This window comes from Amblyomma mixtum, chromosome 7, assembly GCF_055824585.1.
Source record: "Amblyomma mixtum isolate Tamu chromosome 7, ASM5582458v1, whole genome shotgun sequence".
NCBI classification, from domain to species: Eukaryota; Metazoa; Arthropoda; class Arachnida; order Ixodida; family Ixodidae; genus Amblyomma; species Amblyomma mixtum.
This window is the reverse complement of record NC_143018.1, coordinates 127,485,173-127,511,078: the sequence shown is the minus strand read 5'-3', so window position 1 is coordinate 127,511,078 and position 25,906 is coordinate 127,485,173. Positions and strand designations below refer to the sequence as shown.

The 25,906-nt window shown below is 49.5% G+C and overlaps 1 protein-coding gene across 1 annotated transcript; it reads right to left on the bottom strand.

Moving 5' to 3' along the window:
- Window positions 1–228: 228 nt before the first annotated feature.
- Window positions 229–20,153, bottom strand: LOC149337549 (uncharacterized). The gene is made up of 2 exons (XM_089553463.1): window positions 19,826–20,153; window positions 229–1,598 (listed from the first exon to the last, which is right to left on the bottom strand). Exons 1-2 carry the CDS (start codon window positions 20,114–20,116, stop codon window positions 453–455), a joined length of 1,437 nt encoding a protein of 478 aa, XP_089409589.1. The 5' UTR covers window positions 20,117–20,153; the 3' UTR covers window positions 229–452.
- Between the last annotated feature and the right edge of the window lie 5,753 nt (window positions 20,154–25,906).

The following is a 25,906-nucleotide window of genomic DNA, read 5'->3' as shown; positions in this document are numbered from 1 at the left end:
TATAAAAATGCTTCGAAGCCAAATACGCGCGTAAACGGTGACACGTCCACTGCCTCCACGCATTTCTACGTACTGTGAGCAAAGGTGCCGACGCCTCCAATCGTAAATCAACCAGCGTTCTGCCCACATATGAAACGCTGTACCATACTGGAACTTCCGGCATGGAGGTCTGAGACGTAAAACGATAAAAATAAAAAAAAATAAAAAAATAATTTCGATGAACTGGTAAGCCTGAAACGAAGGCGTATGATTTATTTGCACACCGAATTTTTCATGCAACATCTGTCAGCTGAAGAAGCTTTTCATCTGAACAGACGAATGACCCTGGAGACCACTTGGGTTAATGAAAGAATTGCAGAGAAGCAAAGGTAAAACGAATACTAAAACTTAAGTGTTCGAAACAGGTAGGGTTGGACGGATGCGGCGTGAAGAATTTAGTTACGATCCAAAAATTATCGGTCCATTTCCATCTCAAACAGCAGGTTACCGTCGCTTGCGTAGTTCCACCACGAGGTCCATTCTGGGTCGACGTAGAACACCTGCCGGTGTTCGCGAAGAGCTGAAGCTAATCCAGCTTGGTTCTCCTTCAAGAGATATGATTCGGGTGATTTAGGCGACCCCATCTTCACTCGGACGACTTTTGGCACAGAACAGTGGCTTTCGCACGTCCGGTCCCAGGTGCAAGTCAACTCTAAACGGTCAGCCCGCTCCTTGGAAACACCAACGCGCACTGTAAAATACGTGTGTCGACCATGCCACGCCGTGACAACCGTAAACGGACCGCTGCCGCTACCCTCGAGCGCCCAGTGCTCCGTCAAAGCGTCGGCGTTCGTCACAGTCAACAGGTAATTCAATCCCTTGTTCTCGGTCTTTCCCAGAGGGTACGAATCGGAACGACTTTCAGTCATCGGTTCCAGCCTCGCTGAAGGAATGCGCATCGGCTCAGTTGGATGAGCCATGCGCACCACTGCGCACTGACGTATGTCTTCCAGACAGCCCAGCGCGCCGCTGACCATGAGATCCAACTTCCGGAGGATGTGCTTCTTTTCCCGTCTCCACGGAAAAGACGGTCCGCTGGCACCCGCCTCGCCAGCAGCTCCCCTTTCTCCCTCCCCGGAAAACTCCGGCACTGAGGAGGCACGCATCCGCTGCTCCGTACCCAGCACTTCGTCGAAGGCCGCCGAGAATTTGCCAAGAACTCGCGTCAGCTCGGCGTTCAGCGTCTCCAGATTCCCCGAGAGAGCGGCGGTGATCTCCTGCAGTCTCGCTTCGTGCCCTCTAGCGCGTTCCGTGAGCTCGTTGACCTGAGTCTGAAGAGCAGGCAGTTGCTCCTGGTCCCTCAAGATTGCCTTGATTTCGCTCAGCTCATCACTAATACCATGAGCGCCGTCTCGTGGTGGTTCCTTGTGCGTTGCTGAGGAAGACGGAACATCTGGGCATCCGCCTAAGCAGTGTGTCGGCAGGGAGGTACTCAGAACCTTCTGGCCGCACCGTGGACATGTAACTGCGTGGAAGCTGCATTCGTCCTCGTAGTGGCGGAGAACTGCCGGCAGGATGCCCACGAAGTCACAGCCGTGGGCTTCGTTCCAGCAGTGCGCCTGAAAATGGAAATGTAAAAAATAATGTGCATGGCGTTTTACACGTTGGCAAATGCAAGAAAAACATGGAACGTGGTATAAAACAAAACTTTTTATGGCCGGCAGGTAAGTAAAGGTGATCCGGAATGCTTTTAACGGGCTTTCTAAGATATAGATACTGGTTCTGCGCTACTTTCATACCAGCCTTTACGAATATCGAAAGAAAGTTGAAACTTGTTGTCGCGCTCCTGGTACAATAGCAATATATTTAGTAGCCAGTTAATATAAGTAATGCCAGTTTTTATAGTTTCGAAAAACTAACCAGTATCAAGCTTCGACTCTTATCGCATAAATTTTCGTTCGGACTTACAGCGCTATATGATGCGCTAAGTGCGTAGAATTCAGGCGATATATGGCAACTTCTTTCTTTACTGCTTTCCACAGCGCAATTCTGCGACCTTGTGGTAGGAAAAGCGCGTGCTACTTTACCAAAAATTTATGCAGCACCCAGCCGCAACCGCTAAGCTTTGCGGCCTGTCAAGGTCTGTTCAGCAGAGACGTGGTAAATATAACTATAACTCTCTTCCTTTCATTCTTGCTTTCCTTTTTTTTCCTTTCTTTCTTTCTTTCTTTCTTTCTTTCTTTCTTTCTTTCTTTCTTTTTTTTCTTCCTTCCTTCCTTCTTTCCTTCTCTTTCTTTCTTGTCGAAATCCATGCGCCACATGGCAGGAGTCAAGGGAACTAGAAGCACATGGGCCGAATTCCTGATAACAGTTTCATGTCTCGTAGACCGTTGCGAGTCGGAAAGTGTAGACCGCACTTTGCGACAGCTCTCCCACCATCTGCTCCTTTTTTAGGCAGCGGGGTGGCTCTGGTAATGCGCCAGCTTGGACCAAGCAACAAAGAAGCGTTGTTAAAACCACAACAAACACTCTCATCAAATAAGGAAATTTCGTATAGCCGATGACAGAGTAGAATAAATGGTATTTACAGACGAGTAGAGAGCACAAAATTGCACACACTGATTACGATTACTTCGGTTACATAAAAGCTGAAAATGCAGGCAGCGGATTTGAAAATGTAAACATGGATACTACAGAATAATATACTGGGAAAACGTCAGGCTTTCAAAGCAGCTGACGCCATGGTGGCGTCATCAAAGAACCAATCTCTGCAGACGATATCGAAGTTTGCCATCGGGTGCCGATCCGATACAGTGATAAAACTAATATAATTGTACAATTGAAGTCTAGAGTGAAACGTGACAAAACGCTAAAGAAAGGAAAGAAAGCTCGCGTCACCAATCGTGACATTGGACTGGATAGGGACTAACTGGTATATGTATATCAGTACTTATGCCTCAGTCTGAAGACGCTTCTGAGTATGGCAATAAACCGTAAAAAGGAACACAAATGGAAGTCAGTGTGGATACAAAACTGAAAAATCCTTTAAAGACAGTTCGATGGTTCTGAGATTGTACCCATTACCCGAGAAGACGACCTTGCTGAGATATTTTCAGTACCAACTCATAGCCAATCACCCTCAGAAAACAAAGAACTTACAATGAAATATTACAATATTGTTTCACCTCAAGCACTTCCCTCTCCCTCTGCATCGTATACTTCAGCTCAGCACATTAATACACGCTCCGCACTAGGAAAGCATGATAACATATCTCCTAAGTCAGTTTTATTTTTCATATCACATAATAATGTTGACCGGGACATGGTATTATGATAAGGGCGGCATACTTTTGACAATTATAAGAACTTCGTCGCGAATCGTACTAACCGCAGAGGAGGGGGCGTTGCAATTGATGTTGAATCTACTCGGGAGTATGAACTTCTCTCTGAATATTGTATTGTTACCACAGAGTATTAAATCCTAACTTTAAAGCATAACCTTGAATTATTTGCTATTGTTTACCTCCCGCCACAGGCGAATTATTGCACAAGACTTTAACAAAACCGTTTATTAAACTGGCTTCATTAACATAATTACATCGCCCACAATTGTAACGGTTTCTTCTTCCACTTCTCTTGACCTTTCTATAACAAATATTAAAAGCACCATTTCGCATGCCGGAACAGTCGCGTTTGATATTAGTGATCACTCTCCCAACTTTATGTTCCACTGTAATCGATATGGGCAGAGAACCTGCAGACGAGACATAGTTACACTTCACTCCCTATCTGTACAGGCTCTCCTTTCTTTCGAAAGGAATATTGGCGCACAGGACTGGTTATTTAATACACAATTACTGATGTAAATGAAGCATATTCATTATTCATGGAACTTTTGTAAAACTTTACAAAATGCACTTCCCTTTTCGAACATTGCAGCCATCGAAAAGAGTTAGGAAACCATGGATCACACCAAACCTCCTCGGGATGATTTAAAATAAAATAAACTATTCCATGCTTTCTTCCGAACTCGGTTCCTGGCAATGCTAACAGAATTTAAGACTTATAGAAATAGAGTAAATAAAGAACTTAGGCGCGGAAGAACTGCATATTATGAACACCTGTTCCTTGACATCGTTAGCAAAAAGCCACAAGTTGCATGGAAAGGGATAATGTTTTAGGTCGCCATAATAAACATGTAATTCCTGATAGAATAGTACATAATAACCGCGAGCTTATTGGTAAAGAACTAGCTGATGATTTCAATAGAGTGTTTGAAGATGTTGCCGCAGAAGACAGCTGCCTTCCTGCGGTTCAGCCTACCGTCCATAGCCTTGTAGAAAGCTTTGCTCTCCATTTATTAACGGAACATGAAATTTAGGCCACATTTATGAGTCCAAAGAATAGCAAAGGCCTGGATATAGATAACTTAGAGATTACGCCCGTAAAACACGTTTTGCAGCATATTGTCCCTCTACTCGCATACATATTCAACCTTGTTATAGAAAAGGGTATATTTCCTACTGCCATGAAGAGGTCTAGGGTACCTATCATGTATAAAAGCGGGGATAATTATGATGTGAGAAACTACAGACCAATATCTGTAATACCTGTTATTTCAAAGAGTTTGGAAAAAATGATATCGTTACGATTAACCAAGTTTTTGGACGTGCGTAAATTGTTCTCAGATAACCAGTTAGGATTTAGAAAGGGACGATCGAACGAATCTGCACTTCTATCACTGAAAGAATTTGTGTTGGAAAATGTTGATTAAAAACTCCTTATACTTGGTCTCTTTATTGGCTACAATAAGGCTTTCGATCCTCGTGATCACAAAATTTTAATATTTAAGCTCTCACATTATGGCATTCGTGGTAAACCTCGAATTACATCGGACATACTTAAAAAAGAGGACTCAGTGTGTTCTCGCTGGCAAACATGAATCTTCACCTTTCCCAATATTAACTGGCGCACCACAAGGTAGCATCTTGGGCCCAATACTTTTCATTATCTATGTCAATTTATTGTGTGCGGAGATGACTGTAGCATCTTGCTATCAGGCAGTGATGCCAATACTCTTATATCAAAGGGTAATAATATTACTAATAAATTAATATTTCGGTCTCGATCAAATAAGCGGAAATCAACCTCTCAAGAACCCAAGCAATTATTTTTCGTGGCAAAAATAGGTCAGTTACAATTGAACAAGATAACCGCTGCGAAGGCCAAATTATTGAGATTGTTGAAGAAATCAAGATACTTTGCATAATATTTAATCTCATCTTCTATGGGACTCTCTCATAGATAGGATAGGATAGGATAACTTTATTCGGCTCTAGCACAAGGTTTTTTTATGTGGTCAGATGAGTCCATCCGCAACGGTCGGTTGCCCCTATTCCAGGGCTCCGCGGGATGCTGCCGTCAGCTGAGCTCGCCGTATCAAACCGATCTGGTCATCGCGGCAGTCGCTGGAGAGCAGACCCTCCCATTGCTCCACACTCGGGTTTTGTATAACTGGCACGATGTCGACTTTTTGACATGCCCATGTGATGTGATACAGTGTAGGTTTTTCATGGCACCACGGACAATTGTGTGCGTAAAGTGTGGGGTGAATTTTACTTAGTGTGTTTAGATTTGGATATGACCCCGTTTGAAGTTGTCTCCATGTGACAGCCTCTTCTTTGTTTAAAGATTTGTGCGGTGGTGGGTACCGCATCCTGCTGCCTTTGTAGTTGTTGAGTATGGCCGAGTATTCCTGAGGTACTGGCAGGGATTCCTCAAGGTCGTTGACGTTGGATGCTCGTTAGTTAGTATATCCTCGAGCTATCCTGTCTGCCTCTTGGTTTCCTGCCACCCCCGTGTGCCCCGGTACCCAGATGATCTTATGTTTGATCGGCTTGTGTGGTTTTGCATGTGTTTGTTGCGTCTTCCATTCTACAGAGCGGAGTATGCGGAGCGCTCTGTGACCGACTCTGCCGCAAAGATAGTTGCGGCAGGCTGCTTGTGAATCAGTAAGAATTGTCAGTGACCGCCCAGTCCGATAGCCCTCCGCTGCCGCTAGAGCGACGGCCGCTTCTTCAGCCTCAGCTATCGTGCAGTCTTGCAGGGAGGCGCTGGTAATCTCGTGTAATTCCGAGTTGACTACAGTTGCCACTGCGTTGTTGGTGCCTTGTCCCCTAGTCATGGCATATGTGGCAGCATCGACAAACACTGTTGTATCCTGGGATGCGTGTGTTTTCTGTAAGCGGTCGGCCCTTGCCTCTCTTCGGTCTTTGTGGAGGTTCGGGTCCATGTTTCTTGGTATTGGTGCCACCCTGAGCGTGCTGCGGTACTCATCGGGGATCGTTTTAGTTCTCAATATTTTTCGAATTTGTTCAGTGTAGGCCAGTTTCTTTAAAAGAATTCTGCCTGTGGGGGTCTGCTGTAGTCTGCGCATTTGGGCAACATGCTGCGCTTCCCGTAATTCCTCAAACGTGTTGTGCAGTCCCAAGGCTAAGAGCTTTTCAGTTGAGGTGTTATGGGGTAGTCGAAGCGCGGTTTTATACGCTTTGCGTAAAATCGCGTCCGCCTGTTGTATTTCACTTTTGATATGATTGTAGTACGGGAGACTGTATGTCGCCCGGCTGACCACTAGGCTCCTGACCAGCTTGAGTGTGTCTTCTTCTCGCATGCCATGACGTCTGTGTGAGATGCGCGTAATCATGCGGGCCACTTGGAGTGTAGATGCCTTTAATAGCGCAAGGGTGTGTGTACAGCGTTGATTTGACTGTATCCACATCCCTAGTACCCGTATGAGTCTCTTCTCTGGTATTGGTTCTCCTTCGAGGTAAACTTGTAGTCGAAGTTCTTTACTGGTAGGGACTGTTCGGTTCCGTTTTCCTCTCCAAACCCGTAAGAGCTCAGATTTTTCGGTCGAGCATGCTAGCCCTCTTGCTTTGACATAGTTTTCAACGCAGGTGGCCGCTTCTTGTAGCCTATCCTCTTTCTCGCCGAGTGAGCCAGTGTTAGTCCATATTGTGATGTCGTCGGCATAAATGGCATGGTGGATGTCGTCAATTTCTTTTAGTTGCTTCGCCAGTCCGATCATGGCCACGTTGAATAGCGTGGGTGAAATGACCGACCCTTGAGGTGTTCCCTTGTTAGGCGTTCGAAACTTCTCGGACCGAAGTTCTCCTATACCGATGGTTGCAGTTCTGTTGGACAGAAATGCTTTGACGAAGCTGTGAATCCTGCGCCCGCAGTTCAGGTTGTCCAGGCCCGTAAGGATTGCTTCGTGGCTCACATTGTCAAAAGCCCCTTTGATGTCTAGGGCCATTATCACGTTTTCTCCGTCCCGAGGAACGTTCCGAAGTACACCTTCATATAATTGGAGGAGTACGTCTTGAGCTGATAATTTTGCTCTAAAGCCGAACATGCTGTGAGGGATCAGTTCATTGTCTTCCATGTAGTTTTGAAGTCTCTGCGTTACCACTCGCTCGTATAGTTTTCCCAGGTATGACGTAAGCGAGATCGGCCTGAGGTTTTCTATCTGCAGTTTCTTGCCTGGCTTGGGTATCATCACCACTTCAGCATGTTTCCACTCCTCGGGGACAGTTTCAGCTTCCCAATGTTTGTTGAGGAAGTATGTCAGTTCAGCGACCAGCGCATCGCTGAGGTTGCGGATGAGTGCGTTGTTTATTTTATCTGCTCCCGCGGCCGTATTAATGGTGGTGTTTCGCATGGCCGCGTAGACCTCTTCTCGTGTGATGGGTCTGTCCAAATAAGCGTTATCGTCTCCCCGGTACTCCCCTGTATAGGTCGGCGGGTTCGTGCTGCGAAAGCATTTGGCGCGCAATCTGTCGAGGAGTTCCGAGTCAGTGCCCTCGAACTGGTGAATGAACCGGTATATGGATTTATTGTTTTCAGCTTTTGTCTTAGTCGGATCGAGGAGCGCTCTAAGGATACGCCAAGTCCGTGTCGTGCTTAGCGTCCCACTAAGAGAGTCGCTGAATTGTTGCCAATCTTGTTTTGCCAGCTGTGTGGCGTATTCCTCTGCTTTCGTTGTAATTTCGGCGATTTTAAGCTTGAGTTTCCTGTTATGTTTTTGTTTTTTCCATCTGCTGGTGAGACTGCGCCTAGCATCCCAAAGCTTGAGCAGCCGACCGTCCACCTCGGGTGTTTCCGCTGTTCGGTTTATGGTTTTGGTGTACTTGTCTTGCGTATCCCTTAGGATGCTTCCCCATTCCTCTAACGACTGTATGCCATTCTCGGTAAGGTTGCTGTCGCGTGCTTCGCAGAACGCATTCCAGTCCATTCCAGTAACCTCTCATAGATAACCTCTGCAAAAAGCTTCCAACAATTACAGGGGCATTATCGAGTTGCCTTTCCTTTCTACCAACAAAAATAATATTACACATCTACAATGCCTTGTTTGCCTCGTACAATAATTATGCAACTTAGTTTGGCTCACTACATCACAAAGAAATGTCCAGAGGATAAACGTATTGCAGAGAAAAAAATATTCGTAACATCGCCATAGTAGATTACATGTCGTCAGCGGCAGAACATTTTCAGTCCTAAAATACAATTAGCATGAAACGTGCTTACGAGTTTCGCGTACTACGATCATTTTATTTAGCAATGAATTCTTTCAGGCAGCTCCTTATGTCATTAGCCTCTTTGAACTCAATAAAAACACTCATACACGGAACACTGTTATAAGGTTCATACCTCCTCTCCGTGCAAATTATAAAGTGCGAGCACTTCAGCATAATCTTCCAGTAATCCTAAATAAATACGAAAACATAACCAATCCTACACTAAAACAATTACTTGACCAATACTTGTCCACATAGCTGCACCTTTCTTCACAAATGATTTCAAACGTTCACAAGTGTACTCATTTAGCTATAATTATATAATGTAGGTTCGAGATTGTCTGTATTATGTGTTGCCTATTTTTCCTCAAAATATAACCAGTTAATTGTTTGGTGAAGAGCTTGTTCAAGCTACTTATAGCTTAGACATAAGGTCTTTTATTTTTTGAATGGCACACAGTTGTATTTCTAGAACATTATGTGTAAATTTCCTTTGAAGTTAAAATCGATATTTCGTCAATAGTGTTTGCTGTTGAACTGGTGTGAAATTTTTAAATTTAATCCTTGGTATATTTGGTTACTTTGCTATTATTCATGTTTTAGTCATCTATTGTGCGTACAACATATTTTATTTTTCTTTAATACTCTGCATCATCAAGTCACCACCTCGTTGGTGATTTTGTAGGCCTTTTCTCAAACTGTCAGGAACAGCTTTTTGCCTATAAACCCTTTACCCGCCGCGGTGGCTCAGTGGTAAGGCGCTCGTCTACCGAGCCGGAGTTCTGGGTTGGAACCCGACCGCGGCGGCCGCGTTTCGATGGAGGCGAAACGAAAGAGGCGCCCGTGTGCTGTGCAATGTCAGTGCAAGTTAAAGATCCCCAGGTGGTCGAAAATATTCCAGAGACTTCCACTACGGCACCCCTTTCTCTGTTGCTTCCTTCACTCGTACCTTCGTCCGTTCCCTTACGGCGCGGTTCAGGTGCCCGCCGATATAAGTGAGATAGATACTGCGCCATTTCCACTCGTCAAAAACAATTTTACCTCTAAACCCTCCAGAATCTTTGTGGAAAGTAAATTCAATTTGAATTAAAAAATTGAATTTACCAGGACCTCCTGTCGTATACAAAACTTGTCATGCAGGCTTACGTCGGTACGGTGTGTGTGTGTGTGTTTGGTTTGGTTTATAGGGTTTAACGTCCCAAAGCGACTAAGGCTATGAGAGACGCCGTAGTGGAGGGCACCGGAATTTTCGACCACCTGGGGTTCTTTAACGTGCACTGACATCGCACAGTACACGGGCCTCTAGAATTTATCCTCCAAAGAAATTCAACCGCCGCGGCCGGGATCGAACCCGCGTCTTTCGGGTCAGCAGCCGAGCACCATAATCGGCCGCCGCGGTGGCTCAGTGGTTATGGTGCTCGGCTGCTGACCCGAAAGGCGCGGGTTCGATCCCGGCTGCGGCGGTTGAATTTCTTTGGAGGAGAAATTCTAGAGGCCCGTGTACTGTGCGATGTCAGTGCACGTTAAAGAACCCCAGGTGGTCGAAATTTCCGGAGCCCTCCACTACGGCGTCTCTCATAGCCTTAGTCGCTTTGGGACGTTAAACCCCATAAACCAAACCGAGCACCGTAACCACTGCGCCACCGCGGCGGCCTCTGTGTGTGTGTGTGTGTGTGTGTGTGTGTGTGTGTGTGTGTGTGTGTGTGTGTGTGTGTGTGTGTGTGTGTGTGTGTGTGTGTGTGTGTGTGTGTGTGTGTGTGTGTGTGTGTGTGTGTGTGTGTGTGTGTGTGTGTGTGTGTGTGTGTGTGTGTGTGTGTGTGTGTGTGTGTGTGTGTGTGTGTGTGTGTGTGTGTGTGTGTGTGTGTGTGTGTGTGTGTGTGTGTGTGTGTGTGTGTGTGTGTGTGTGTGTGTGTGTGTGTGTGTGTGTGTGTGTGTGTGTGTGTGTGTGTGTGTGTGTGTGTGTGTGTGTGTGTGTGTGTGTGTGTGTGTGTGTGTGTGTGTGTGTGTGTGTGTGTGTGTGTGTGTGTGTCTCGCATACACACGCACCCCTGCACCATGCTGCAAAGCACGAGTGCAGTGCCCCGGCCATGTTTCAATGTCTACTTCTACTGCTCATCTCCATCCTTTCCATCGAAGGCTGGCACTCCACGCTCGCGTGTGATGACTCACAACCCGCATATCTCTTACTCTGGGGTTAAGGTTAAAAATCAAGTGACATGACGGTCGCCACGTGTCAACGTGACATTCAGCGACAGCTATTAATGCGATACGTTGTGGTTCAGGATATGAGCGCGACCTCTTATCTGTGCAGTTCTATGGCGCTCTTTTCAGTATCCCACAGAGTCATTTATGCTCCAGCGCATACAGTTCGTTCGGTCGAAAAGCCGTCGACATCGTAGCTGTAGTGGCCGGAACCACGCGTCGTAAAAAAGTCTATCTTACCAACCGTTTGCCACAGAATGTAGCCATCTACTCTTCTCAAAAATTCAGGGCAGCGCTTTGTTGATCTAAAGTGCCGTGAGGCAAAATCCTTAAGTGTGGTGTTGCGGCTTCTGTCACTGATTTGTGGTTAAGCCGTTAAGCTTCGTCTATAAGAGTGGAACGCGACAGCGTCTTGCAATGCTGCCGGAGAGTCCACAAAACGCCATCGCCCGTTCGGCACTGCGCCTTGCTCGTCGGTAAATTGGTATTTGAGGAAAGTAAATGTATCTGTCTCGGATATCTCGGTGGACACCTGAACCTTGCCGTCAGGGAAGGGATGAAGATGGGAGTGAACGGAACACCGTATTCACTAGACGCGCCTTCATACATTCCAAACCATCTGAGCCGGCATGGCGGAGTGGTTAGTGTGTTCGTCTCGCACTCCAGAGACCCTAGTTCGATTCCCAACTCGACCAATTTCCTACTCGGCTTTATTTGCTTATTTATTTATTTTACTTGGAGCATCACTATACCATCCCTTCAATTAGTTGCATGGTTACTAACCAAAGTACAACTGGTCTCGTTTGAAATTCGCGCACTGTGACGTCACGATCATTTCGACCAATTGAAAAGCGTGACATCTCTGTCGACAACTCCTGCTTACAACGATGAGGCATTAAAGGCTTCCGCCTTAAAAATGCGTTGCGTTCAACGGCTGAACGGGAGATGGAATTCTGTGGACACCCTGGCAGCGCTGCAGCACGCTGTCCAGTTCCACTCCTTAAGGCGAAGCTTAGGCGTCTTCCAATTTTTGTTGCGAAAGCAAACACTACGCTAGTTGCTGAGCCATTTCGTGGAGCTCTGGAAAGGTCAAGCTGCGTGTGCGCGAGAAGCGGGTGACGTCACACGGACCACAGCTGGCGCGCCGGAGCCGCCGCCGGGGTCGCCGTCGCGCGCTCTCCATTGCCTCGCTGACAGTCTCCATCTCCCTCCCTGACGCGCAGTACCGATTGCGCATCGCCATCTGCGTGGTTTGTGGTGTATCTGAAATTTGCAGTGGCTCTGCTCTGCTATGCAAGGATATACGTAGCGTGAGGTGAGGGCGAGGTGTCCCCATCTCGGTCGACACCTGAACCAGAGCGAAGGGGCATAATTGTCCTCTTGGAACAGTGGACCCCTCAACCGTGCTTCAAGCTAAGGTGGTAGTGACAGGTGTGCGCTGCATGCGTTGGCATTGACAACGTCGCGCAGAAACGCGAAGCTGACGCCACGGGCCGTCGGCGTTCACTGTTTTCAGCAGCGTTGGCACTATCAAACACTCCGATCATTTTAAGGAAAGGAAGGCGAGAGCGCGCCTCGCCAGCTGTGCGTAGTGACAGCACTTGAGCCGCGTGCATGCGCAGTATGGTCGTACAAGGGCACGCGAAACGGCGAAGCTGTGGGCAATGTGGATCCCGCAGCAATATATGGCTACGCGCAGATGTTTTCAGAATTCTCCAGGTTTAACCAGAGCTAAACCGCAGCCATTTTTTTTTCACCACCCCCACCTCACAGCGCGATTGAAGTTTCATAATTCAGGCAGTCGTTATGCGCCTTTCCTTTCCCAAAAATCAAAGGAGGGTTTTGTCTTCGAATAAAAAAAATTGGCGGGGGCCACGTATGCACTGGGGAAACCCGCTGCCATCATAGCGCCTTAATATCACCGGGTGGTCCACTTTATTCCTGACCTTTTCAAAAAACGGGGTCTCTAAGCCTTCCTTCTACTGTTACCACTTTCACCCCCCCCCCCCCCCCCACCCCCACCACTTCTGAAAATGAAACTTGTTTCTTGAGGAAGGTAAGTAAGGCAGTAGTTGCCTCGCATTTCGTGGGAGTGGGTGGGAGTGAGAGAAGAAAGAGAAAACGTACATCATGTTAACTCGGTGGACGCCTCAAACGCATCTTAAGAGAAAAGTATCAGAAAGCAAGCAATTGAAGCTAATATGTCATTGCTCCGAACCATAGTCACAAGCCTCCAACCTGACTAAACATGTAAGCTATATGCAAAGACAAATGCCGTGACACCACCTGAAGTGCTGTGAGCAAATTTGGAGCAACCGTTGGTTGCTCAAAATTTTGAACGTTTTCGGCAGCAGTGAAAAGCATTTATTTATATGCAGAGATCCTTTGTTTGTTAGGTGACCTCTAGTGGGCCATCCCCTCAAAATACTCGGAGGGGTCCCTATTCTCAGGCGCCGTTTGACTCTAACGCAGCTCGGGTACGGCGAACCATGGCCTGCTGGGCCGGAAGGTCATTTCAGCCCAGCAGCGTTCGGCTCCGAGTCCTCTCGGGTTGGGTTGGGGAAGCGGGTGATGGAAGGGTTGCTATGGCATACCCACACCATACGGCAGGTGCTAGCTGTCTCCGTACAGTATGATCAGAGGCCAGAAAAGAAGGGGTCGAAGTGTTTCAGTACTGCCGGGCACAGCAGTGTATTCGTGATGAGTGTTAGCAAAGGACGCTCACCTGCTTTCCCCAGCCATTTAGAATGGTAGGGTACTTGCGGTCAGAGTCTTGGTAGTGATCGACGATGTCTTTAAACTTTATAAGTGGTTAGTTGCACAGATCCGAATTGGTAAGGTTGTCGCCAGGGGCCCGGGAAGTGAGCGCGCGGGTGCCTGCGTCTGGAGCCTCGTTTCCTCGTAGGCTTTGGTGGCCTGGAGTACATACGAAGTAGCGGAGAGGGCTGTTGTGTTTGGGATGCCCCCCCCCCCCCCCCTCCCCTCGTGCCTAAGGGGATTAAGGCAGCGAACTTCGAGGACCGTGGGAACATGGCGGTAGCGGCGAAGCTCAAAGAGGTGTGCTGTAGGACCTGTGATGCTTCCCCTGCTGCCTAAGTGGATTAGGCAGCGACCTTCCAGGACCGTGGGACCATGGTCGCAGCGGCAAAGGTCAAAGATCGCCGAAGGCCGAAGATGCGGCGACGATGGCGGCGTTCCGTGTGCTGTTGTGTTTGGGATGCCCCCCCCCCCCCCCCCTCCCCTCGTGCCTAAGGGGATTAAGGCAGCGAACTTCGAGGACCGTGGGAACATGGCGGTAGCGGCGAAGCTCAAAGAGGGGTGCTGTAGGACCTGTGATGCTTCCCCTGCTGCCTAAGTGGATTAGGCAGCGACCTTCCAGGACCGTGGGACCATGGTCGCAGCGGCAAAGGTCAAAGATCGCCGAAGGCCGAAGATGCGGCGACGATGGCGGCGTTCCGTGGCCGAGTCGACCCTCGGGTCAACGAACAGAGTGGTGGTGTGCTTAGTGAAAGACAGCAGTGTTTAATTACTGAGCCTCTACCCTCTCCCATCAACAGAGCTGCGCCAGAGCACCACGCCCCAGCGCCGCCCTGCCGTGGGCGGTATCAACAGTGGCCGCAACTGTCCGTCTGATTGGGCGTCATTCTTCGAACTATTTCCCTAGACAGGGATCTGGGGAATCTGTGCGCTATTTAACGGGAGTTGTTTTGGGGACTCCAGTGTGCTCTCCCGCTAGCGAAGCAGTCCTCATCCACTGAGAGTCCCTCTCAGTTGCTCTTCTGTAATCATGTAAATAGCCTGTATAAAGTTTTCTTCGTTTTCATCTTAACCTCTTCCCGTCCTTCCTCGTCCCTTCTCCGGCCCGACCACGCTCACCCGATCCCAATAACTGGTTGCCAGCGGTGAGATGGAAGCTACGTCTCAACAGTTGAATTGCTCGAGATGCCCAAGTCAAGTCACCGGCTCCAACGGACCCCGGCAGCTACGTGATTGACGGCATCAGCTACGCTTCCGAAGACCGAGAGATGGACGCGTCAGGTCACCGGCTCCAACGGACCCCGGCAGCTACGGGACTGACGGCGTCAGCTGTATCTCGGCAGGGTGAGTGCCCGATGTTTGCCATTTGTTTCGCCAGACCGCACTAGCACAGGCAGATGTTAGTGGTGCGATTTTGGATTTCTGGGAGATGAAGATTTTGGCAATTTTGTGTTTTGTTCGCTTCAAGCTGAGGCTTGTGTTTTAGCAGGGATTAGCGGCACGAAGTGCGTTCCGCGATGGAGAAGTTCCAGGTAGAGGACCTCCTTGAAATTTTGGAAGAACTGGGCATATCAGTAGGCCCCGCTAAAACGAGAGAGGCGATTTTGGATGTGATACGGGCGGAGGAGGTGACAGTCGAGGAGGCAGACGAGACGTGGGAGACAATTTTTGAACGAAAAGCGGAGCAAGAAACGCGAAGGCTTCTCCAGGAGAGAGAGAAGCGAGAGGCGCAGGAAAAGCGAAAACTCCGCGAGGAGAAAGGAGAGAGAGAACTGCTTCAGCAGCAGGAAAGACGAAGGCTCCGAGAGGAGCAAGAGAGAGAATGGCAGGAGCAGTGTCGTAGGAGACGCGCTGAGCTTGAGGAACTGCGGGAACGAGAGCAGCAGGAGCTCATGCGTAAGATGCAGTTTCTAAAATGGAAAAGGGCTCGAGATCGTCTGAGGAGTTACCGCAGAGGCGAGAGCTTTAGATCTTTCCTCGAAAACTTCGAGCGAATTTGTAGTGAGGAGGAGCTTGACCTGGGTGAATGGTCGATGATGTTGGTGGCCATTCTCCCTGGTGACGTCGGCGGCGTATTAGCGCGCCTGTCCGACGAGGAGGTCGACAGCTATGCAGTAGCGAAAAGGGCCCTATTTCGCTTCTTCGGCATAAAGGTAGAAGTCGACTCCAAAGGTCAAAGTGATGGCAGCGGGCAGCGCTCCCATCAGTGCGTCAGCGACCAGCCAACGAACCCCGGTTGGTCCGCTGCGCACGAAAGAGTCGCTCAAGAGAGCAGTGACATGGCTGGTTCTAGCCCTGAGACAGTGGCCGCTATGGCAAATGAGGCGGAGGTTCGGCAGAAGAAATACGGTACTGAGCTTGTATGCCGCCGCACTGAAAGACAGCTTTCCGGGAAAGAGCGCCACGGAGAGTTACCAGATATCAACGTTGAAGCGCCAAGTAAGAGCGCAGCGTTAGATATGAAGAGCGATTCCAGTCAGATTGTCGCTGGAGTCTGGAATGTTGATGACGCCGCCCCAAAACGCCTAATTCAGGACAGAGAGCTGTTGCGCTCAGAGGAAACAGCAGAGGTCACGGGAGCGAGTGATTCTGCAGGTGAGCCGTCGCCTGGCACTCTGAGCAAAGAACCAGCGGCTTTGCTGCGCGACAAAAATGGCAAAAACGATGAGCCTTTGAAAATTGATGGGCCGACTAAGGCGAGGGCCGGCGGCTTAGCACCTGTTGACCACGCGCGAACTTTTGACGGGCAGCGAAATTCAACCGGCGAGGTTTCCGGAAGACGGCCACGCGTGAAGACAGCTGGTCCGAACACCTCTGCAAGAACGCAAAAAGCGCGGGTCAGGCTTCTGCATTTGAGGACCCGGCGTAATTTGTCGAAATTGCCACCGCGGCGCTCAAGGGTTCGCAAGCTTTGCAATATAGCCCAGCAGACTACGCGTGCGCATGCAGGGCGTAAACGACCTGCTCCATCGAGAGATAAGGCATGTGACGCGGGCGGCGTGCTAGAGAGAAGGGTGCATGGTCGCCGCACAAAAGAACGCCACAGAGGACCCGCGAGTCGGAGGGGGACACAGCATGCGGGGAACCAAGAGAAGGGGAAGCGCCGCTCTAGCACAGGCGAAACTAATCAGCCCCGCAAATTTTTGGAAACCTTAACTGGTAGCCCGGCCGTCCGACCGCGACCGCGCAGGGCGCGTCTGAAGAACAGGAAGCGCTGGATTCTTTGAATGAATCACAAGACTCTTTCCAGGCGCATTTCACTAAGCACATTTTGTGTTTACTGTTTGCTTTTCCTTGTATTCATTTAATCAACTGTAGAAAAAAAAAATGAAAGCAAACCAAGTTTTGAGCTTTTGTGCTTGAGTGGAATTTTGCATTTTGTTACTTTCATTGTAGTCATGTAATCTTGACAAAGCTTGTTTTTAAGTAATCTTTGTATGGCGCAGTTCACTGTAGCGCGAACGATTTCCTTTGTGAACTGTAATCTCACCCGCGTTATTATCTATGTTTTGTTCTTTGACGGCATCACTCGGACGAGATTTGATGCGAATTGCCGTGCAGCAGGCACTTGTATATAGTTTTAACTGCGCTGCGAATTGTGAGAGCGCCCGCTGAGGCGCGGATGTACACCGAAGTTAAGGTGTCTATCGAAGTAACTCATGGGCGAATGTGGCGTAGTCCCTCGCGTGGGCGCTACGAGATTACTTCGAGATTTAACCTTGTTAGGTTTGTTTTGTGGCTTGACACGCAAACTTTACCTGCGCTGACTGTTGCGTGTTATAGTGTCCGCGTACACGGAAGCACGAAGGGACATTGTAGCGTACGTAGCTCATGTAAGCTCCCAGAGATGCTACCCTTTAGCCGAATTAGAGTTTTGCAGAACGTAATTGCTTCGACAGTGTTTGTTCTGCGGTTCTGCAAGTAGGGTTACCTACAATATTTGTTACACGCTAGTGTCCGCTGACGCAGAGGCGCGAGCGAAGCCGCTCTTGGACATTGTAGCGTAGCTCGTGTGAGCTCTTAGAGGTACTACTTTGTGTAGCCGTGTGAAGTTGCGCAGACTGTTTCTTCTGCGAGGTTTGTTGTGCAAGTTTCGCACATTTACGTCGCGTCTGCTGCGATGCAGAACGCAACGAAAACGACATGGGCAGCTGTAGCAGCTGCGAATAGGAATTAGCTTGGGGCAAAATTGCAAGCCTCTGTCTGACTTCTCGGCTGATTCCTGCCTGCCCGGGTGACATCGAGAATCGTTTCAATTTGTCCGACCGATTCTAGACCCATTCTAATTTTCCTTCTGTTTCTTGAAGTGTCATGCATTATGACAACACTTTGAAGAGGTCCGAACACTTGAACCGTGCACTGGCTACGCACTTCGTGTTCGTTCAGGAAAATTTTGTTTCATTTAAGATTTTACTTATAGGGAAGTCTGATTAATCAGTTTTCTTTTGTTTTGGTCTGGCGGGGCGAGTGGGCAACAGACGGCACTTGCTTTTGCTGTGTGTGGCTTGGCGTTTGTGGTTCCGTTTGGTTCACCTTCCAGAGAAATTCCGAGAGCTGGACATCAACAGCCGATGAAGAGAGGCCTGGAGAAGAGTTGAACGAGAGCCCCCTCTTGCACGTCCTGTCAGCCGAGCTGCGTAGGAGCGGCTCATCTTCCGGACGCATTGTCTGGTGGCGGGGGTGCTGTTGTGTTTGGGATGCCCCCCCCCCCCCTCCCCTCGTGCCTAAGGGGATTAAGGCAGCGAACTTCGAGGACCGTGGGAACATGGCGGTAGCGGCGAAGCTCAAAGAGGGGTGCTGTAGGACCTGTGATGCTTCCCCTGCTGCCTAAGTGGATTAGGCAGCGACCTTCCAGGACCGTGGGACCATGGTCGCAGCGGCAAAGGTCAAAGATCGCCGAAGGCCGAAGATGCGGCGACGATGGCGGCGTTCCGTGGCCGAGTCGACCCTCGGGTCAACGAACAGAGTGGTGGTGTGCTTAGTGAAAGACAGCAGTGTTTAATTACTGAGCCTCTACCCTCTCCCATCAACCGAGCTGCGCCAGAGCACCACGCCCCAGCGCCGCCCTGCCGTGGGCGGTATCAACAGTGGCCGCAACTGTCCGTCTGATTGGGCGTCATTCTTCGAACTATTTCCCTAGACAGGGATCTGGGGAATCTGTGCGCTATTTAACGGGAGTTGTTTTGGGGACTCCAGTGTGCTCTCCCGCTAGCGAAGCAGTCCTCATCCACTGAGAGTCCCTCTCAGTTGCTCTTCTGTAATCATGTAAATAGCCTGTATAAAGTTTTCTTCGTTTTCATCTTAACCTCTTCCCGTCCTTCCTCGTCCCTTCTCCGGCCCGACCACGCTCACCCGATCCCAATAGGGCTGAGTCGGGCTGGTTGGTTCATGTTGAATGGTACGGCAAAACAGCGCTGACGGACGGGACGGAAGAAGATGAGACAAACACATGGAGCGTAGGATCTCGGTACCGCGCCGCATTGCGGAGTATTCGATACGATCTGAGGGCAACCCAGCTCGTAATTTCGACGAGCTCCTCGCGAGAAGGATAGGATAGTACTAGTAGTAAAAGATCTTTATTCGCCGCCTGGGCGACCAGACCACCTGAGAATTTTCGACCACCTGGGAATATTTAACGTGCACTGACATTGCAAAACAAACAGGCGCTTCCGCTTTTTCTCTCCATCGAAACACAGCCACTGCGGTCGAGTCCGAACCCGTGTACTCTAGATCAGTAGCTGAACGCCTTTGTGAGAGTGCGTTCTGCATAGAACGCCGGTGCACTTTGATGCGTTGAACGGAACGCTGGTTGCGTTGGATACGACACCCAGTTGCCAACAGTCAAAGCTCCCGGCTGGGCAAGGTAATAATAAAACTTGAAACCAGCGTCGTCTTATATCACCGGAGCTATCGCTCGACATTTCGTTCAGCGGCGCTGAGTCCTGTTTTTTCACTCACAACGCCGACGACACCAACAGAAGATTTTCTGACAGGCTAAACAGTCGTTAAAAGGCGACGAAACTGGGGAAATTTCCACCTGCTCAATATCGACGCGCAAAAGGTCTCTAAAATTTACTCGCTGTGGAAGCCAGATACGCCAAGCTCAACCTACCTTAACTGCGCTTCGGTGAGCAGATCGCGATTTAAGTGCACAAGTCAAGCAGCTGTCGCATTACGATCAAAGCTGGTGCTCCACTCAAAAGCACCTGCCACTCAATAAGAGCTCATTGCAAATTCCTGCAATCTCATGTCGCGTAAGACACAGCTTTCCCTAGCACTTGGAGAGCAAGAGAAAGGCGGCAGACGCTCACCTTCATACCCTCCGCTTTCCTGGCAGGCAGCTTGACCTGTTGGCACTCCTCTTCCCGGAAGGCTTCCCCGTCCAAGGGACAAACAGGTTCGCCATCTTGGACGCTGCTCCTTCGGCACGGCTCGCAAAGGACGTGCGAGCAAGGCAGCAGCACCGAACTCTTGGCCACCACTCGGCACAACGCGCACACGCTCCAAGTCGGCACGCTCTCGGCAAATCGCGTAGGCCTCCAGTTGATGCCGGCAGCGAAGTCGCGCGTCAGATACAGCAGACCGCCGTCAGTGCCGGACATGGTTTCGCGTCCAGCCCCACCGCCTCGAACACTTGGGCGAAAATGACGGAAGCGCTCGTGATCGCGCCAACACGTGCCAGAATGCGGCACCACACGCCGCATGCGCACAAGACGTTTTTCATTTCTTGCTACACGCAATGCGCAGTACACTTTGAGGGCTAGGCAGATGGTTTGGTTTGGTTTGGTTTATGGGGTTTAACGTCCCAAAGCAACTAAGGCTAAGAGAGACGCAGGAAATTTCGACCACTTGGAGTTCTTTAACGTGCACTGACATCGCATAGTGCACGGGCCTCTAGAATTTCTCCTCCAAATAAATTCAATTACAGACAGGCTCCTTTATTTCACCCTACCGTCGCTCATGCTTTCACCCCACCTTTCCTCCTGATTGTACCACCTGTGGCGTGCCCAAATCCACACTTTTCCACTACTTTTGGGAATGTCCTTCGCCAAAGGCAGTACCCCCCATCCCCAATCCCACTCATTCTTCCTGGGAGGCTGCTTTACGGACCGCTCAGCCTGCCGGCCAGAAATGGCTGGTGGACCGGCCTATACGTGAAGCACAAGCCCGTGGACTCCTGGACCAGGAAGGGACCGCCCTAGAAGATTTTTTTTTGTGTAATAAAGTTGTTTCCATCTATTCAACCGCCGCGGCCGGGGTCGAACCCGCGTCTGGACGCGACTTGCTTGCTGTAGAATCGAAGAAACGCCCACCGCACTTCGCTCTGCTCACACTTGTCCCTCGTCACTTAGCCACCATTTGACCAGCACCGGGTCCGGCATGTTCCCGTCTTTTAAGCGCGATTGCACTTCTAGCCACACTCCACGGGTTTCAGCGGTATGCGTCTGTATATGTGAAGCCTCTGAGTACAAGCGTGCCTTGCTCACTGGGCCAGTGGATACAATCACGCTGCGAGTAGTCCGTTGTGTCCACCTACAAATTTAAGCAGTTGTGCGCCTTTCCTTTTCTGAAAACCAGCGGAATGTTTAGACTCTATTGATGCTGAGGAAAGGAAAGGCTCATCACTGGCTCTCTGGACCATTGGACACCTCAACCGCGCTTCGAGGTACATGACAGTGGTGCCCATCCTCAAAACACCGGGCTTTCGCTCAGTGTTTTGTTCTTGGCAATGCTACTCGGCCAGCCATTTTGTTTTGTTAATGTGAAAGCTTTAAATTGCAAATTGGTTTTTGAGGAAAGGAAATGGCGCAGTATCTGTCTCACATATCTCGGCGGACACCTGAACCGCGCCGTAAGGGAAGGGAGGAAGGTAGGAGTGAAAGAAGAAAGAGAGAAAGAGGTGCCGTAGTGAAGGTCTTTGGAATTATTTCGACCGCATGGGGTTCTTTAACGCGCGCTGACATCGCACAGCACACGGGCGCCTCTTACCTCCTTCGAAACGCGGCCGCCGCGGTCGGGTTCGAACCCGGGTACTCCGGCTCGGTAGACGAGCGCCTTACCACTGAGCCACCGCGGCGGGTAAAGCTTCACTTGTCCTGTTATGAGAAAAGTCGGTGGCGTGTGTACTCGCAGATGGTACAGAAAATTCCAGCGATGGTAAGAGAATAGCATCACCTCATTAGGCGGCCGTAAGAGGCACACGGCAAGCCGAGCACCACCACTCCAGACAATCCTATACACATCGTTGTCTTATATATATCAGACACTGGCCGACCTCCATGTAGCGCCACTTTTCCCGACATTCGCGCAGAGGGACACACTTCAACGTCCTTTGCTAGCGCACTTGACCACGCCTCGTATCCACGATCTTCGAAGGACGCTCGACTTGCCGCTGTTGTCTTAAAGTCCTTATTTCATCCCAGGCTGTTATGCGACGTGGCTGTTTGGCCTAACTTTGGATGTGCCTATGGTGGTAGCTATGTCGTAGTGATCACTACCGAGCGTATGTTCTGTTCGCCTCCAGCCAGCTTTGTATACCCCGCGAATCAACGTGAGATCGGGATTTGTGTCTCCGGAAAGACTGTTGCCAATTCTGGTGAAATAAGTCGGGTCGTTCAGGACCGTCATATGTGTTACTTGAATGGTTTTCCATAACTCCCTGCCATTCGGCGTGGCTGATATGTAACTCCATGCTTGGTGCGGTTTGTAGAAGTCCTTAACCACGACTAGCGCGTGCTTTCCCGTTTCTTTCACAGTTAGTGCGATCAGTTTGGGTGAATCTACGATCTCTGGCTCTGGGGGTACTGTACACGTTTAGGACCTAGAGCTTGGATTCCCCTCTCTTCTGCAGAAAGATCGCGACTAGGTCGTGCAGTATGTCGACGCTGTCGAGTCTCGTGGTTGTGGCTGGTATATTTCTTTGTACTAAAATTGCTGTATTCGTTTGACCATTTTCGTTTTTGAATGTTTTATACTCGGCGAGCTTAACCGGCCTCATGGTCTCCTGGAGGGCTATCACATCCTGTGGTTCTTCTTGCGCTTGGCTGATGATGATGATGATGAATATGACCTCGGGCTGAATGGCACATACCCACGGCGGGGGATTGGCCAGGGTGCGCTTGGTTGTGGAGCTGCAGATTGCTTCTTTTTCTTTTGAACCCTCTGCAGTTACACTGCCAAATTGTTGCCTTACGGTGTCTGGGCCATTCTGAATATGGGAATTGCTCCCTCATCTACGGTAGAGGCAGGGAGTATGTTTCTAGGACTGTGAATTGTGGGGCTGGTCTCTGACAACGCAGGCGTCGCGCTCACTTCACTGAGACGGGGCGTCTGGCTGTCTGCTAGGATAGCCTTTTGCATTGTCATAATGCTCTCCAGACCATTTTTGAATTCTTCTTGCATTGCTGTTATTTTTGCATCATGTTCCGCTCTCATGCATCTCATTGCTTGGCCAATGGTTTTTATCCCCTGCGCTGTTTCATTTATTAGCTCGGTTATCATGGTTGCTAGGCTGTTATTGGTTTCATCTATTAGCATTATGATTGCTTAACTTCGCTAGTTCTATTTTTCTTTCCTAGTGATGGTGCCTAACTTGGTCCATCATTGGGTTTAGCGCGTGTCGCTTCTAGGGATGCGATTATGTCTCTTAGCTGTTTGTTTTAGAGCTTCGTTCTCGTTGTTGCTTATTTTAAGCTGGCTCCCTAATTCGTTAACTCTTTTCTTTAGAGCGGATATGTGATTATCATGCCCTGTGAGGCGTCTGCTCAGAGCGTTTTGTGTGGAGACAGCGTCTGCCCACCTCCCCTGCTTGGCTGTGTCGTTGCCCCTGCCGCCTGCGGTGGCAACTTTTGCCCTGGACTTGGACTCGGACCTATATCCTGACCTCGTCCTGGATCCGGATCTCAACCTGGATACGGATTTGGGCCTGGACCTGGAATTGGAACTGGTCCTTAGCTGTTGTCCAGGGTTCGCCTCTGTGTTGTTAGCGGTCCGCGTTCGGTTTCCCCAGATCGGCGTGTTCCTGACCCGAAATCCCGACTTTCTCGTTTCGTCGCCATCAGTTCCCACCGCTGCCCCGGGTTCATTGGTCTTCCTTTCCTCGCTGCCTTGTGTAGGCGTCCTCGTGTTTCGTGGTTTGAATATGAGTTTGCACCTGCTAGTTCCCTTCTCATGCTCTCCACAGCACACAATGCATAGCGGATTGCATTCGTGTAGGTCTGGGGGTTCTTGCTTGCCGCATACAAGGCATCGTTTCTGACTCAAAAACTGCGATAAATAACTTCATAAAAGGCCGAGTACATCCCCCGGCGGCAAAATTAATTAGGAAATTGCGCCCAGAAACTCGAACCAAAATAATATGGACCCCCGCACACTCAGGGCTCCCAGGAAACGAAAAGGTCAACAACATAGCCCAAGAACTAACTATCTAGGCAGGACCACGCGCGTTCCCAAACCATGGGGCCAGCTTAGTGAGGGACCATCTGCTCACCTTTAGTGAAACCACCACTTTTTATCAAAGGAGCAGAATGGAGTATCCCCCTCCCTATCCCACGCTCACGCAAGAGCAAACAACCACTCTCAGGCAGCTCCAAACGCACGCATTCCGATGCCCCGCAATACTAGCCAAAATTCATCCAGATGTATACTCTGCAGAAGGCGAAAGCTGCGGAGAATATGCTAACCTTAACCACATCATGTGGGCCTGCAGTAAAAACCCTTTCAGCCGAATAACCCCAGAGTAGCAGTGCAGTGGGAGACCGCGCTGCGCAGCTCGTACCTGTGGACACAAAAGTTGCTCACAGAGAGAGATGACCATGTAACCAAGATCCAAGAGATAAAGGCCACCAAGAGACAGTAGCTTACCGTCGCTATAAGGGAGCCTTCCTCTTCAAAGACTATGGATAAAGTTTATTCTCTCTCTCTCGCGCGCGCGCGCCGAGGGACGCTGCGGGCGTGCCTCACGTCGGCGCTGCCGAACTCATGATCCTTCCCCGGACAATTTGCCAAAGCGCTGCTATACCGTATGGACTCTTTGCCGGACACTTCCAAAACCACCAGGATGCGACCCTTCATGAGGAGATATGAAGGTGAGGGAGAAAAGCGAGCGATAAGAAAAAACAGAATGCGAAAAGGCTACGTCAAAGTCACAGCCTGTCGTGCAGGCCCGACCTCATAAGAACCGCAGGAGGGCTTGGCAGGCCCTCACCACCGACGATCGCCGCGGCCAGTGTCCAAGAACCTCGAACTCGGATAGGGGGCTTGAATCGATGTGTTCCAGCGCACGGCGTGAAAAAAGTCTTGCAGAAGTGTACGCTGGGAATTCACAAAGATTATGAGATATGATTTTATTGCGACCAGCCTCGGAAAGGGGCTCTCAACAAATTTGCGGTTTATCTGGGATGTTAGAGGGCTCTGCTTCACAAATATCCTCCAGCAAGCAGTTTTTTAATGCCTTTTGTGCAAGATGAGTTATATACAGTAAAAGCTTGAAAGAAGAATTTCCGGCGATTACGTTACTTCCTAATTCGGAGTTTGAGCGCAGCCTATCAGCTGTTTTAGCTTTTCGATATATTGAGGCAAATAATTCGATTCAGACATGAATGTACAGTTAGAGACAACTGGATATTTTTCGCACAATTTTCTTCTTCAAGAAACACTTGCAGCGTCCCTCTGCGCGCGCGCGAGAGAGAGAATAAACTTTATTTATAGTCTTTGTGTTATAAGCTTTGTGGTCGGAGAAATAGTTGGATATATTCTCGGCTTGCTGCACCAATGTCTGGTTCTCAAAGACGAGGTCTATGCGAGTATTTCGCGAGGTTCTCACAGTCGTGGGAAGCGTTATAAGGGAGATGAATGGGATACTTTCCCGCATAACTGGTAAGAAATTCCTGTTTGTTTTTATACGTACATTAAAGTCCGCACCTACCCTGCCACCCTGGCACGGTGAGAAACCAACGGAGCGGAAGCTTGGAAAGCAGAGGGCAAAATGGGCAAATTGGTTTTTGAGGGAAGGAAACGGCGGAGTATCTGTCTCATACAACTCGGTGGACACCTGAACCGTGCCGTAAGGAAAGGGAGGAAGGTAGGAGTGAAAGAAGAAAGAGGTGGCGTAGTGGAGGTCTCCGGAATAATTTCGACCACCTGGGGATCTTTAACGCGCACTGATATCGCACAGCACACGGGCGCTTTTTGCGTTTCGACTGCATCGAAATGCGATGGCGGGTTCGAACTCGGGAACTGCAGCTCAGTAGCCGAGCGCTAACCACTGTCGCGTTAAAATTGGTTTTGAGATGGGAAGTGACGCAGCAACTTCCTCACATATCTCGATGGGCATCGGAACCGCGCCTTAAAGGAAGGGAAAAAGGGTTTAAGAAGAAAGAATAAAAGAGGTG